At 38.0% G+C, this 16,139-nt stretch overlaps 1 protein-coding gene across 1 annotated transcript in view; it reads left to right on the forward strand.

Annotated features, from left to right (window-relative positions):
- ITPR2 (inositol 1,4,5-trisphosphate receptor type 2) overlaps positions 1–16,139 on the forward strand; it is a 497,992-nt gene that overhangs the window by 256,669 nt on the left and 225,184 nt on the right. Inside the window, exons 35-36 of the mRNA XM_025879725.2 lie at positions 8,782–8,972; positions 13,819–13,961. Coding sequence (XP_025735510.1) covers positions 8,782–8,972; positions 13,819–13,961 — 334 coding nt within the window. The remainder of the gene's footprint in view (positions 1–8,781; positions 8,973–13,818; positions 13,962–16,139) is intronic.

Here is a 16,139-nt window from a genome sequence, read left to right on the forward strand (position 1 = left end):
ATGGCTTTGTTCTAGTCTCCTGCCTGATCACATTCTCTCCCCCCCTTTTTTAAAATTTCTCTTCTTTCTTTTCTCAACCAACTTCTTATCTTATCAATTCCTTTTATAAAATCTTTATATTTTTCATTTTTTAGTCATATTCCATCCCTTCATTGTATTTACCCTTATTTTTGTACATATATAAGTTTTCCTTTCTTTAAAATTTTGGGAGGCAGTTTCTTCTAACAGACCAAAATACACCCAGAATCTAGTGTGTGCCACTGATCTATTCACCAGCCTGATCATATTTGATCATATTCTTTTTTTTTTCTTTTTTCTTTCTTTCCCTTTCTTTTCCCCTGGTTTCAGGTCTCTTCTGATTTGTCTAGTGTATATTTTTCTGGGGGTCGTTGTTACCCTGTTAGCATTTTGTTCTCTCATTCATCTATTCTCCTCTGGACAAAATGACAAGACAGAAAAACTCACCTCAAAAAAAAGAACAAGAGGCAGTACCGACTGCCAGGGACCTAATCAATACGGACATTAGTATGATGTCGGAACTAGAGTTCAGAATGACGATTATAAAGATACTAGCTGGGCTTGAAAAAAGCATGGAAAATACTACAGAAACCCTTTCTGGAGAAATAAAAGAACTAAAGTCTAACCAAGTCGAAATCAAAAAGGCTATTAATGAGGTGAAATAAAAAATGGAGGCTCTAACTGCTAGGATAAATGAAGCAGAAGAGAGAATTAGTGAATTAGAAGACCAAATGATGGAGAATAAAGAAGCTGAGAAAAAGAGAGAGAAACAACTACTGGATCATGAAGGGAGGATTCGAGAGATAAGTGATACCATGAGATGAAACAATATTAGAATAATTGGGATCCCAGAAGAAGAAGAAAGAGAGAGAGGCAGAAGGTATATTGGAGGAAATTATAGCAGAGAACTTCCCTAATTTGGAGAAGGAAACAGGCATCAAAATCCAGGAGGCACAGAGAACCCCTCTCAAAATCAATACAAATAGGTCAACACCCGACATCTAATAGTAAAACTTACAAGTCTCAGAGACAAAGAGAAAATCCTGAAAGCAGCTTGGGACAAGACATTGGTAATGTACAATGGTAGATTGGCAATAGACCTATCCACAGACACCTGGCAGGCCAGAAAGGACTGGCATGATATATTCAGAGCACTAAACGAGAAAAATATGCAACCAAGAATACTATATCCAGCTAGGCTGTCATTGAAAATAGAAGGAGAGATAAAAAGCTTCCAGGCCAAACAAAAACTAAAAGAATTTGCAAACACCAAACCCCTCCAAGAAATATTGAAAAGGGTCCTCTAAGCAAAGAGAGAGCCTAAACATAACATCGATCGGAAAGGAACACAGACAACATACAGTAACAATCACCTTACAGGCAATACAATAGCACTAAATTCATATCTTACAACAGTTACCCTGAATGTAAATGGGCTAAATGCCCCAATCAAAAGACAAAGGTATCAGATTGGATAAAAGAACAAGATCCATCGATATGCTACCTGCAAGAGACTCATTTTAGACCCAAGACACCTCAGGTTGAAAGTGAGGGGGTGGAAAACCATTTACCATGCTAATGGACATCAAAAGAAAGCTGGCAATCCTTATATCAGACAAATTAGATTTTAAACCAAAGTCTATAATAAGAGATGAGGAAGGACACTATATCAAACTTAAAGGGTCTATCCAACAAGAAGATCTAACAATTGTAAATATCTATGCCCCCAACATGGGAGCAGCCATTATATAAGCTAGTTAATAACAAAATCAAAGAAACACATCAACAACAATACAATAATAGTAGGGGACTTTAACATCCCCTCACTGAAATGGACAGATCATCTAAGGAGAAGATCAACAAGGAAATAAAGACTTTAAATGACACACTGGACCAAATGGCCTTCACAGATATATTCAGAACATTCCATCCCAAAGCGACGGAATACACATTCTTCTCTAGTGCCCATGGAACATTCTCCAGAATAGATCGCATCCTAGGTCACAGATCAGGTCTCAACCAGTACCAAAAGATTGGGATTATTCCCTGCATGTTTTTAGACCACAGTGCTTTGAAACTAGAACTCAATCATGAGGAAAGTCAAAAGAACTCAAATATATGGAGGCTAAAGAGCATCCTACTAAAGAATGAATGGGTCAACCAGGAAATTAAAGAAGAATTAAAAAAATTCATGGAAACCAGTGAAAATGAAAACACAACTGTTCAAAATCTTTGGGATGCAGCAATGGTGGTCCTAAGAGAAAAGTATATAGCAATACATGCCTTTCTCAAGAAACAAGAAAGGTCTCAAATACACAAGCTAACCCTACAACTAAAGGAGCTAGAGAAAAAACAGCAAATAAAGCCTAGCCCAGCAAGACAAGAGAAATAGTAAGGGTAGAGCAGAAATCAATGAAATAGAAACCAAAAGAACAATAGAACAGATCAACGAAACTAGCAGCTGGTTCTTTGAAAGAATTAAAAAGATTGATAAACCCCTGGCCAGACTTATCAAAAAGAAAAGAGAAATGACCCAAATCAATAAAATCATGAATGAAAGAGGAGAGATCACAACCAACACCAAAGAAATACAAACAATTAAAAGAACATATGAGCAACTCTATGCCAGCAAATTAGATAACCTGGAAAAAATGGGTGCATTCCTAGAGATGTATCAACTACCAAAACTGAACCAGGAAGAAATAGAAAACCTGACCAGACCTATAACCAGTAAGGAAATTGAAGCAGTCATCAAAAATCTCCCAACAAACAAAAGCCCAGGGCCAGATGGCTTCCCAGGGGAATTCTACCAAACATTTCAAGAAGAATTAATACCTATCCTTCTGAAACTGTTCCAGAAAATAGAAATGGAAGGAAAACTTCCAAACTCATTTTATGAGGCCAGCATTACCCTGATCCCAAAATTAGAGAAAGACCCCATCAAAAAGGAGAATTAAAGACCAATAACCTTGATGAACATGGATGCAGAAATTCTTACCAGAATAGTAGCCAATAGGATCCAACAGTACATTAAAAGGATTATTCACCACGACCAAGTGGGATTTATCCCTGGGCTGCAAGGTTGGTTCAACATCTGCAAATCAATCAACGTGATATAATACATTAATAAAAGAAAGAACAAGAACCATATGATCCTCTCAATAGATGCAGAAAAAGCATTTGACAAAGTACAGCATCCTTTCTTGATTAAAACTCTCCAGAGTATAGGGATAGAGGGTATATACCTCAATATCATGAAAACCATCTATGAAAAACCCACAGCGAATATCATTCTCAATGGAGAAAAACTGAGAGCTTTCCCCCTAAGGTCAGGAACGCGGCAAGGATGTCCACTCTTACCATTGCTATTCAACATAGTATTAGATGTCCGGGCCACAGCAATCAGACAACAAAAAGAAAGAAAAGGAATCTGAATCAGCAAAGAAGTCAAACTCTTACTGTTTGCAGATGATGTGATACTTTATGTGGAAAACCCAAAAGACTCCACCCCAAAACTGCTAGCACTCATACAGGATTTCAGTAAAGTGGCAGGATATAAAATCAATGCACAGAAATCAGTGGCATTTCTATACACCAACAACGAGACAGAAGAAAGAGAAATTAAGGAGTCGATCCCATTTACAATTGCATCCCAAACCATAAGATACCTAGGAATAAATCTAACCAAAGAGGCAAAGAATCTGTACTGAGAAAACTAGGAAATACTCATGAAAGAAATTGAGGAAGACACAAAGAAATGGAAAAACGTTCCATGCTCATGGATTGGAAGAATAAATATTGTGAAGATGTGAATGCTACCTACAGCAATCTACACATTTAATGCAATCCCTATCAAAATACCATCCACTTTTTTCAAAGAAATGGAACAAATAATCCTAAAGTTGTATGGAACGTGAAAAGACTCCGAATAGCCAGAGGAATTTTGGAAAAGAAAAGCAAAACTGGTGGGACACAATTCCGGACTTCCAGCTCTATTACAAAGCTGTAATCATCAGGACAGTATGGTACTGGCACAAAAACAGAAACATAGATCAATGGAACAGAATAGAGAGCCTAGAAATGGACCCTCAACTCTATGGTCAACTAATCTTTGACAAAGCAGGGAAGAATGTCCAATGGAAAAAAGACAGTCTCTTCAACAAATGGTGTTGGGAAAATTGGACAGCCACATGCAGAAGAATGAAACTGGACCATTTCCTTACACCCCACACAAAAATAGACTCCAAATGGTTGAAAGACCTAAACGTGAGACAGGAGCCCATCAAAATCCTAGAGGAGAACACAGGCAGCAACCTCTTCGACCTCAGCCGCAGCAACTTCTTCCTGGAAACATCGCCAAAGGCAAGGGAAGCCAGGGCAAAAATGAACTATTGGGACTTCATCAAGATAAAAAGCTTTTGCACAGCAAAAGAAACAGTCAACAAAACCAAAAGACAACCGACAGAATGGGAGAAGATATTTGCAAATGACATATCAGATAAAGGGCTAGTATCCAAAATCTATAAAGAACTTATCAAACTCAACACCCAGAGAATAAATAATCCAATCAAGAAATGAGCAGAAGACATGAACAGACATTTTTGCAAAGAAGACATCCAGATGGCCGTCAGACACATGAAAAAGAGCTCCCCATTGCTCGGCATCAGGGAAATCCAAATCAAAACCTCAATGGGATTCCACCTCACACCAGTCAGAATGGCTAAAATTAATAAGCCATGAAACAGCAGATGTTGGCGAGGATGCAGAGAAAGGGGAACCGTTCCTCTTACACTGTTGGTGGGAATGCAATGTGGTGCAGCCACTCTGGAAAACAGTATGGAGGTTCCTCAAAAAGTTGAAAGTAGAGCTACCGTACAACCCAGGAATTGCACTATAGGTATTTACTGCAAAGATACAATGTAGTGATCTGAAGGGGTACTTGGACCCCAATGTTTATAGCAGCAATGTCCACAATAGCCAAACTATGGAAAGAGCCAAGATGTGTTCATCAACAGATGAATGGATAAAGATGTGGTATACACACACACACACACACACACACACACACACACACACACACACACACACACACAATGGAATATTATGCAGCCATCAAAAAAAATCAACCCTGAAATCTTGCCATTTGCAATGACGTGGATAGAACTAGAGGGTATTATGCTAAGCATAATAATTCAATCAGAGAAAGACATGTATCATATGATCTTACTGATATGAGGAATTCTCAATATCAGGAAACAAACTGAGGGTTGCTGGAGTTGTGGGGGGTGGTAGGGATGGGGTGGCTGGGTGATAGACATTGGGGAGGGAATGTGCTATGGTGAGCACTGTGAATTGTGTAAGACTGATGAATCACAGACCTGTACCTCTGAAACAAATAATACATTATATGTTTAAAAAAAAAGAAAAGAAGATAGTAGGAAGGGAAAAATGAAGGGGGGTGGAAATCGGAGGGGGAGACGAATGAGAGACTATGGACTCTGGAAAACAACCTGAGGGTTCTAGAGGGGACGGAGGTGGGGGGATGGGTTAGCCCGGTGATGGGTATTAAAGGGGGCATGTACTGCATGGAGCACTGGGTGTTATACTCAAACAATGAATCATGGAATACTACATCAAAAACTAATGATGTAATGTATGGTGATTAACATAACATAAAATTAAATTAAAAAAATTTAAAAATCAGTGATCAAAGCCTACCATATTATGATAAGTAATATTTTTCACTCTATAACCATTAGAGACAAAGATGTAGTGTGATGATATTGAGAGTTTTCTAATTTCCTAACTATTAACGTCTAATGGATCTTCCTTCACATGTGTCTTGCTTTATTCTCTTCTTCAGGTTCATACTCAGTTGCCATGATTTCTTTTATTCACGTTGACATTTTCTTGGATTCCTTTCTGCCTTTTTTTTTCTTTTTTGTGATTTTCATTGTGGGTTTACAGAAAAAATTCTGAGATTTACATGTTCTGAAACGTTTTTATTCAGGTATCACTTGTGATTTTCAGTTTAGATGGGTATAAACTCCTAATTTCAAAATTTGTTGTCCATTAGTTCTTAAACATATTATTCTATGGATTCTAGCATACAGTATTGATGGTGAGAAGTTTGGTACCTGTCTCTTTTTTGTAGGAATCCTCTTTTTTCTCTTGACTTATGGCATTTCTATTAGTTTTGTAGGGCAACCATAACAAATTTCCTGAACTAGGTGGCTTACAATAATAGAAACTTTCCACTTCACAATTTTGGAGGCTAGAAGTCTGTAATCAAGGTGTCAGTGGCCCCATACTCTCTGAGACCCCATGCCTTTGTCTTCACTTCCAGTGTTTGCTGGCAGTCCTTGGCATTCCTTGACTTGAAGCTGCGTAAATCCTATCTCTGCCTTGATCTTCACATGGTGTTCTTCCCTCTGTGTGTGTCTCTGCTTCCCTTACCCCTTTCTTATAAGGACACCAGTTGTATTGGATAAGGGCCCACCCTAATTTAGTATGACCTCATCTTAACTTGAATACATTTGCAAAGACCCTATTTCCAAATAAGGTCACATTCACAGGTATCTATTATTTAGACTTGAACATATGTTTTTGGTGGCACGATTCAACCCATGATAGCATTGTCTGTTTTTACCAGAATATGGTCTATACGCTTATTTAATCCCGTTTTATACACAGTGGATCCTTTCAGTTTGAAGACATACATCTTTCTTCAGATCAAGTAAATTGTTCTTTATTATTTTCTTAATAATTTCTTCCCTTCCATTGTCTCTGATCTTTCTTTCTGAAACTTATATATTTTAGATATTTGACTTCCTGGATGACTCTTTCTCTTTCTCATTCTCTCTCTTTTATTCTCCTTTTTGATCTTTTATGCTTTATGTTCTAGAAGATTCTTTGACTTTCCCAGATTATCAACTTGGTCTTTATTCTTATCCTTTTCTTTTTCAGCCATTTTGAAATGTTTGTGCAATTATATTTTAATTTCCAAAATTCTTTCTTTTTCTGATTTTGGGGGAGTTTGGGGGGAGTAGTATATACCCACATTTTCTGAGGATAATAATCAGATTATTTAAATATTTTCTATTCTCCCTTGAATCATTTCTGTTTTCACTGGGGCCCCTTATTCTTAATGCTCTTAGTTTCCCCTATGATTCTTGGTGGTGTGTTCATGGTTATAAAGGTCTGTAATGACTGCATTGGATCCACAGCAGTTTTGAGGGTCTGTTTCTCTACTAGCATTCTTGTATAAATGACAGATCTGACCCAGAGTTCTGGGTGAGGGGCAGAATAAATGATATACAGGCTTTCCTTGTGTGTGTGTGTGTGTGTGTGTGTGTGTGTGTGTGTGTGTGTGAAGAAGAAGACCAGCTGAGAATACTAACAAGTGTTAAAATAGGAGAGCTTTGCTCCGGGGTTAGAGTCTTGTATATTTTTTCTTTCTGCTGGAGCTGCTTCTTCTCTCTTCCCTCTTCTACTTCTTATTTGATGAAGATCTCTGGAGTTACTTCAAGCTCTATTCTGTTTCTCTGTCAAGTCCTGACACCTTCATTTGGCATTCTCTCCAGGTAGGTATTTCACTTCCATGAGAGTTCCTTTCTATAGTTCCCTAACTTTATCCTCTGGATAAAAACTGCTGTTGCTAACTGCTCTGTTTATGCTAGTCAGAGGGGGGAGGACCTTAACTTCCCAGCTATGCACATGCTGTTCTTTAATGAGTTGCCCAGATAATTCCCCTACCTCCCATTACCACTCTTGGTGTTGGTTGACTCTCTTCTGAGGAAGACCTGTTCTAACTCTTATCTCTTAGATAAGAGCAATGTCTCTCCTCTTCCTTCTCTGATGGGCTAATCATGTCTTCTTTCTGCTTTCAAAAATGCCTCAACGTTTTTGTTTTCCTTGCGGCAAGCATTCTCATTTTTTCAGTACTATGATATAAGTCTGATAAAATATACATTTCAGTGAATTTGGGGAAGAAGGACATGTACAATGTGCCCTCTTCAAATACAGATATCTTATACTATTCAAGTTTTTATTTCTTCTTTCAGCTGTTTCGCTACCTGAAATTTTGTGTGTGCACATGTGTGTGCATACACACATACACATCAATTATACTAATTAACAGACAGGCAGGATTTTAGCATGTGTTTTCTGTCTGCTTTCTTATTTTTCTTGGCAGCTGGGAAAACACAAATTCACATGGCTCTTTTACATTATTTTCTATATTGATGCTGTATGAAGTGAATTTCAAGCATTAATCATCAAGAATCAAATAAGGTCTTGAATATTTAATGAGCTCACTTTAATAATTGGTCTTAAGAATTGAAATGCTTTCAGGTTAAAAGCCTTTGTAGTTATAGAAAACAATGGCAGAGTTTAAAGATTTGATTTTTTTCTGTTTTATTGAGATATAAGTGACATATAACATTGTATTAACTTAAGGTGTACAACATAATGACTTGATATATGCATATGTAGCAAAATGATTACCACAATAAATTTAGTTAACATCCATCACCTCACATAGTTACAATTTTTTTCTTGTGGTAAGAACTTTTAATATATATTCTCTTAGCAAATTTCAAATAGATGATACAGTATTGTTAAGTATAGTCACCATACTGGTCATTACATCACAGAAGTTATGTTTTTTCTTTTTTATTTGTTCTGTTTATAAGATTATTTCAATGATGTGTAAGAAGCTGTAGTCATAGTAAGAGAAAAATATTTTAATTCTTTCTTTTTCAGCAAAGAATCGTGGGATTGCCATTCCGGTGGATTTGGACAGCCAAGTTAATACCCTTTTCCTGAAGAGCCATTCCAGTATGGTGCAGAGAGCAGCCATGGGCTGGAGACTGTCTGCTCGCTCTGGACCACGCTTCAAGGAGGCTCTTGGAGGGCCTGCTTGGGATTATAGAAATATTATTGAAAAGTTACAGGTACAATGAGTATGCAATGGCTTACCATTTTCTAAATTATAATTTTTAATATATGTAGTAACACAAATAGAATATGGTTAAAAACATCAAGTTCTAGTTGGGGACCAGGCTTTACCTTACAATTCCCTACCAATATTACTCTTTTTAAAAGCATGGCTTCCAGGTAAAAGTTGTTATTTTTAGTGAGTATGTATTATCTAATACGTACTGGGTCTTAATATCAAATGGGTCTTAATATCAAAATAATACTCAATAAAACTTGGAAAAATAAGTTACCATAAATTCTCATGTAATAAATTAAATATTCATAACCTTGCTTCAGTTTATCTCTTAATATTCTCTTATACTCTTTTGGTGAAAATGGTGTAAGCACCATTATTTGCATAGTAACCCAATCCTGAGTTTGGCCTGGATTCTGGGACGTCAAGTAAGGAGAGGCATTGTATTTGTTTGCTCAGGCTGCCATCACAAAATACCACAGACTAGGTGGTTTAACCAACAGCAAATTATTTTATCACAGTTCTGGAGATAGAAGCCCAAGATCCCTCTCCTTGGCTTGCAGGTGGCTACCTTGTCACTGTGTCTTCATATGGTCCTTCCTCTGTACACATATGTGTCTGTATCCTTATTGCCTCTTCTTATAAGGACACCAGTCATGTTGGATGAGAGCTGCCCATATGAATTCATTTTACCTTAATTATCTCTTTAAAGGCCCTATCTACAATTATAGTCACATTCTGAAGTACTTTAACATATGAGTTTTGTTAGGGAGACACAATTCAACCCATAACAGAAATCTTCCCACCCACATAATTGTGGATGATTTCATGGAGTGAATTAGGGTATGGTTTGAGGAAATTGTTTGGCTTGGAGAATAGTCAAAACATGAACTGGAATAAATATTGCAAGAGGTTACATGTAGAATAATTGGTGGAGGTTCAAAATTTTAATAGCTGAGTGTTATATGTGATTAAAAAGACAAGTTAGATTCAGTATGAAAAACTTGAAGGTTATAAGTCATTGAAAATTTGGGTGAAAATATCATTATAAGTTATTAAACAGTTATTGGTTTGCAGGAAAGAGTTATCAGGAAGAGACTAGAAGAGAACAGACTAGTTAAGAATCACTAAGTATCTGGGGTACATCGGTGGCTCAGTTAAACGTCTGATCTCTGATTTCCACTCAGGTCATGATCTCAGAGTTTTGAGACTGAGCCCTGTGCTGGGTGTGGAGCCTGCTTAAGATGCTCTCTCCCTCTGCCCCTCCCTACCTTTTCTCTCTAAAAAAAAAAAAAAAGAAGAAGAAGAAAAGAATCACTAAATATCTCAACCAGGTGGCAGTATGAATGAGTTGAAGAAACAGGGCTTATATCAATAATGAGGGCAGGGTCCACAGACCTGCCTTGGGTGGAGAGAGGGAGAGAGGGGTGTTTAAGAGGCACTGATGATTGGAGACTAGGTGCTATTATTAAGATGTTTTATTGTAGGAGAGAAGGAGGGACTACAGTAGAAGGAGGTTGGCCATGGTCATTGCTAATATGTGGAATCACATTAACAGGCTATTAAATGTATTGGAAGTTGAGTCTATATTTGGAGATATTATTTGGAGCAAGGACAGTGGATGGTGTTGCTAAAAGGGAGAATATAGTGCTGGAAAAACAAAGAACATCTTGTAAGAGGCCAGGAGTGGCAGAATGGCTTAATAAGAGATACAAATGGTAGGGTCAGAAAGAAGAGGAGTCAGATTTATGAGAGCAAAAAGAGTAGAACATTTCAGAGGAGAGATGGATAGAAGTGTTAGCCAGCATATAGAGGGGACATGCATTGTTACACTTATTAAATAAATACATATTTAGTAAAAAACTCAATGCCAGCTACTGTGTGCTAGAGATAGAGCCGTGAGCCCTGTGCTCTCATGGAACATACATTCTTACCCATTAGATGAATGATATAATGTTAGGTAATTAAAACTACTGTGAGTAAAATAAAGCACGGTAACGACATGGTGAAGACATACTGGGAGAATGATCTTATAGTAGGGAACTCTTCTCTGTTGAGGTGACATTTGAGTTGAGACCTGAATAAGGGAGAGGAATAATCTATTCAAAGATTTGAGGACAGAGATTTTTATTAGGAGGGAATAGTAAATGCCAAGGTACTTAGGCAGGAATGAAGCTGGTGGGTTTGAGGAGCCAAGAGAAACCCACTGGGGTAGGAGTATAGTGAGCAAAGGAGGAGAGGATTATGAAAGTAGGAGCCAGATCATGTAGAGACTTGCATGGTAAGGCATTTGGATTTTATTCTAAGTGAGATGGCAACTCTTTGGAGATTTTCAGGAGAGGACAATCATGACTTGGTTTGCTTTTTTAAAGGTCACTGGATTTTGAGTGATGAGTGGGTTATAGGGTCCAGACATAGAAGCAGTGACTCTTTTGCATTAATTCAGGCAAAAGATGATGGCAGCTTGGCTTATGGGGGTAGCAATTGTAATGAAGAGAAGGAGATGAATTTTGGATATATTTGGTTGTAGGGCCAACAGGACTTGGTAGATGGGTGGATGAGTTGTGGGGGGTTGGAAAGAAGAATAGAGGATATGATATGATTGAATCATTTGCTAAGATAGGGAAGAATGGAGAATTGTAATTAGGAATTCTGCATGTGGGATTTTAAGTTTGAGATGCCTATTTAGGTATCCATGTGAGTATGTCAAATAGGCAGTTGGATATATGAGTCCAGAGTGGTTTGGAAAGATGTCCATGCAGGAAATATAAATGTGGAATGTTCCAGCATATATATAATATTAAAACCATGGGCTTGAATTAGATTTCTCACAAAAAAGGACCAGGAGCTACTGGGAGTTGGCAAAGGAATGGTCAGGACATAGGTGGAAAATAGAGAAAGTGTGATGTTACAAAAGCCAAGAGCAGAGCAGGAAGGGTGTGATAGAATAGAAACAAGTGTGTAAAATGCTTAGCAGTGGTTGGGTAAGATGAAAGCAGCAAAGTAACCACTGGATTTGTTAATAGGGTGATGATTGCTACTAACTGTTACTCAACAGTAATGATTACAAACATTTATTGAGGAATAGTAAGTGGCCAGTATGTGTTAGAGGCTGTCCTGTGTACTTACCTTTAATCCTCACAGCAAACCCATGTGAGTGTATCATTATCCTGACTTTTCACATGGGGAAATAACAAGTTAGAGAGATTACATAATTGGCCTGTGATCAAAATAAAAGCTGAAGACAGAATTCACATAATAGGAGCCTGAACATAATTTGTTTAATAAATGAAATGAAGATAGGTAATCTGAAAAATAGGTACATTTTATTAAATATGGTCATAAATTTGATAAGCATATTCTCTTCCCACATTATAGAATATCTAGTTTCCAGTTTGCATTATTGCCTTCCTGGTAGTCTCTTTTAACTGTCATCAGAAATTTCTCAACTTATTAGAATAGTTGAAGTAGAAATGATCACTTTTGCTGAAAAGGGAAGATAGAGTTAAACAAGAGTTAACTCTGAAATCTAGCCATAAGAAATCAAGAGAGGTGGTGGTACCCCATCTGTGTTGCTGTAGCTGAAAGTAATGATAAGCAATTGGCAATCAGTTTTCTGCTGAACAAAATACGTCATAGGTATGGATGAATAAAATATTGCTTTAAGTGAGAAGATTTTTTTTGGTCTTTTAACATAGTTATTTTAAAAACAAAAAGGGGATGCTTTAGTCATTAAAGAATGTTCAGTAAATTGTCATTGCCCACAGACCATTCTAGAAACATGTCAGTGAGAATGCTTTCAGCTATAATTAACACAATTTTAATGAAAAGTGGCTTAAACAATTAAAAACATGTCATTTCACATAGCAAGGAATCTGGAGTTGGGGCTCTTCTCGAATTGGTTAATTTAGTAGCTCAAGAGAGCAGGGCCCTAACACTGTTGGTCTGTTGGCTTTCAGCCTAAGGCTGGTCTCCAAAAGTCATATGGGGGCTGCCTCCCATTTTGGGTTCACACACTTAAGCTGTCTTGAGAGCCATAGGTAGTTTCAAAAGAGTCCGCCCCTGCATCCCCTAACACACACCACTGCCTGCTCAGTTAATGTCACCCAATGTCCTATTAGCTAGGACGGTGTCACATAATCATGTCTAGACTAATCACTGGCAGGGGACCTGGAATGACCATGACTGGTTTAAACTAATCAACCATGATCCCAACTTGAAGGGGCTTATACCCTGAGGATGTTGCTGCCTAATTGAGAAACAACATGGGGATCCTATTAGTAAGGAGAAGGGTGGAGAAAGGCTGTTGGGTAGGTGACCAGTAATGTCTATCAAAAAGATGTAATTTGAAAGAGTATTAAATGTCCTTGAACCCTTGTGAAGTGCTAATACTCCTTCAAAGAATATATCAAGGAATTTCTCCAGTGGAAGATACGGTTAGTTCCAGATGATCGGAAATACATAGGGAATCTTTAAGCTGTTCCTCAAGCATACCCCAATTTATTCTGATGTGCTGAATACCAATCGTGTCTCCATTAAAATCCTAGATACTGCAGGGCTTGTAACAGTGGCTTTATTCACTTTTCATCTTGTATAAATATCCTTAGAAATCATATAGCTACCCACCCCTCTCTTACCTTAAAAATGAAAAAGGGGACCCAAGCAATATTCATACAGATAACCAGACTGTACTTTAAGCACAGACCTTTGATGCCACGGGAAGGTAGGGTACATCTCTGAAATTTCCACGTCTTATTTCTGGTTAGTATTCTTAGACTTGTGCAATCTTCAAATGATGAAATCTGACTTAGGTCTTCATGTTGGTTCCCTTGTGCTTTATTCCTTAGGACGTAGTGGCCTCGTTGGAACAACAGTTCAGCCCGATGATGCAGGCTGAATTCTCAGTGTTGGTTGATGTGTTGTACAGTCCGGAACTACTGTTCCCCGAGGGGAGTGATGCAAGAATAAGATGTGGTGCTTTCATGTCCAAGTAAGTGGGTACAATCTGAGATTCTGCTAGTGTTACCAAGCCAAGGTGGCCTCTAATACATTTCTGCTTTTTACTCTGCTGGTACATGACAGTCCACAGAATATGTGAAAGATCAAAAATCCATGTTAAAATACACTTTCAAAATCATTAATTTGAGTCAATTGAAATTTTATTTTGGTGAAGGTCAAGTTATATTTTCCTAAAGTTTACTGAAAATAAAACGTCATTATTGGGCACGAAGTATCACATGAAATAAGTTCTCATTCCTCTCTATTCCTCTCTAATCCCATGCACACTATGTGGTGTGACCTTCAAAAAGATTCTTGTTTAAAGTCACTTATTTTCATTAACATAACAGAAAGAAGGGGAAACTAGCATTTATTGAGGTCTTGCTGTGTGTGTTTTTGTCCTCCATGTGCTTACCTCTTGAATCTATCTGCACTAACACTCTGTGAGATTGAGGACTCAGCCTCATTTTAGTGGTGGGAAGGCTGAGGCATGCTTTAGATACGGCGTCTCCTTGGTCATCCTCATCTGCAGCCTCTCATCTACTTATTTCCCTCAGAAGATCTGCAAGTTGTGAGAGAAAGTGTAACTAGCTCCAGAAGAAAAGAGACATGTCTTGATGTGAGGGCACTCATTGAGTGATTCATTCAAGATGGCCAGTCGGAGGTACTTGCTAACCCCCTTGACCATATCTATCACAGCTAATTCCTGCCTGGTTGAGGATATTGCTAAAACCCCCTCCAGTGACTGTGATGCACTTGAGGCAAAAATGGAAGGACTGGGGGGCACAAGAAGTGTGTTCCTTCCTTTTACCAGTTGAAGCTGGGATTTGTGGAGAGAAAACAAGATATGGGATGAGAAGAACTGACTGCAGGAATCATTTTGAAGAATAGGCAGGGTTTCTGTATTATAGCCAGAATCACAGATTCTTGGCTCTAGACCCACTGTGGCCTCTGGGGACTAGGAAGAATGTGTTCGTCCGGACACTTGCCAGTCTTCTGATAAGAATTTTTTAAGTGAAGAGGTCCAGTGTATCTGCAAAACTGATAACCATGGAAGCCATTAGAAAAAAAAATTAAGTAGAGGTATTCACTAGTAATAGGGCCTTTGAGAAATATCCTTTACCTCCTGTGAATGTATATCAGTGCATAGAATGTGAATTAAAAAGCGGGTAGTAATCGAGACTTGTAAGTCCAGGAAATTAGTATGATACTATAGATATGTCCCAGAGACTTGATAGTCTAGGACAGGGGCTGGCGAACCCCGGCCTTCAGGGTAAATTGGTCCTTTTGATGATTTTTGCAAATAAAGTTTTATTGAAACACAGCTACACACTTTGATTCACATGTTGTCTGTGGCTATTATAGTATTGTCATCTAGTTGCCACAGAGATTTTGCGGCCCACAAAGCCCAAAATATTTATTCTTTCGCTCTTTAGAAAAAAAGTTTGCTGCCTCAGGGTCAAGAATTAGGCTGTCAAAAGCTTCACATAGCTTTTTAAGTTAAAATTTAAATTAATAAAAATATATAAAGAAAATATTCAGTTCCTGTCACATTTGCCACATTTTAAGTGCTTAATAGCCATATGTGGCTAGTGGCCAACAAATTTGATAGCACAGATAGAGAACGTCTCAATTATTGTAGAAAAAGTTATGTTGGATGGCACCAGTCGAGAACTTAAAGATGTAGGTCTATGTAAAGATGACATAGAGTAACTCACAATGCCAAGAAAATATTGGCCTGAGCTGAACATGTGCTAAAAGCAAATCTGTTGCAACACCAGCTACCTAAAAGGAGAGAAACAGAGCAATAGAATAGCGGGAACATATTACAGATACTACACTCAGATGGAAAAAAAGATGTCACATACTTTTGTGGTTAGAGAAGAGATTTTTGTGCTATTATGACTGTAGTATGGCCAGTGACTCAAGAATGTCTGTTTTCTGCTCTAGTGCTTTTCCTACTCCTTCCCCAACTCTGTGAAGAACCAAGGGTTTTATTTGCAGGGATGTCTAATAAAGTTAGAATCCAACTTTATTAATAGCTATGCAAGGGGCCCTGTAGTACTGTGCAGAGCTCTCTGGTAAAGCTAAGCTGGAGAAGAGAGCTTAGGTCCAAGGCCTTCGTGGGGCCTCCGACTTCCTCAAATGAATTTAATTCTTGGAACTTGTT

This window comes from Callorhinus ursinus, unplaced genomic scaffold, assembly GCF_003265705.2.
Source record: "Callorhinus ursinus isolate GAN/ISIS: 27379988/994484 unplaced genomic scaffold, GSC_fseal_2.0 scaffold27, whole genome shotgun sequence".
Taxonomy (NCBI): Eukaryota; Metazoa; Chordata; class Mammalia; order Carnivora; family Otariidae; genus Callorhinus; species Callorhinus ursinus.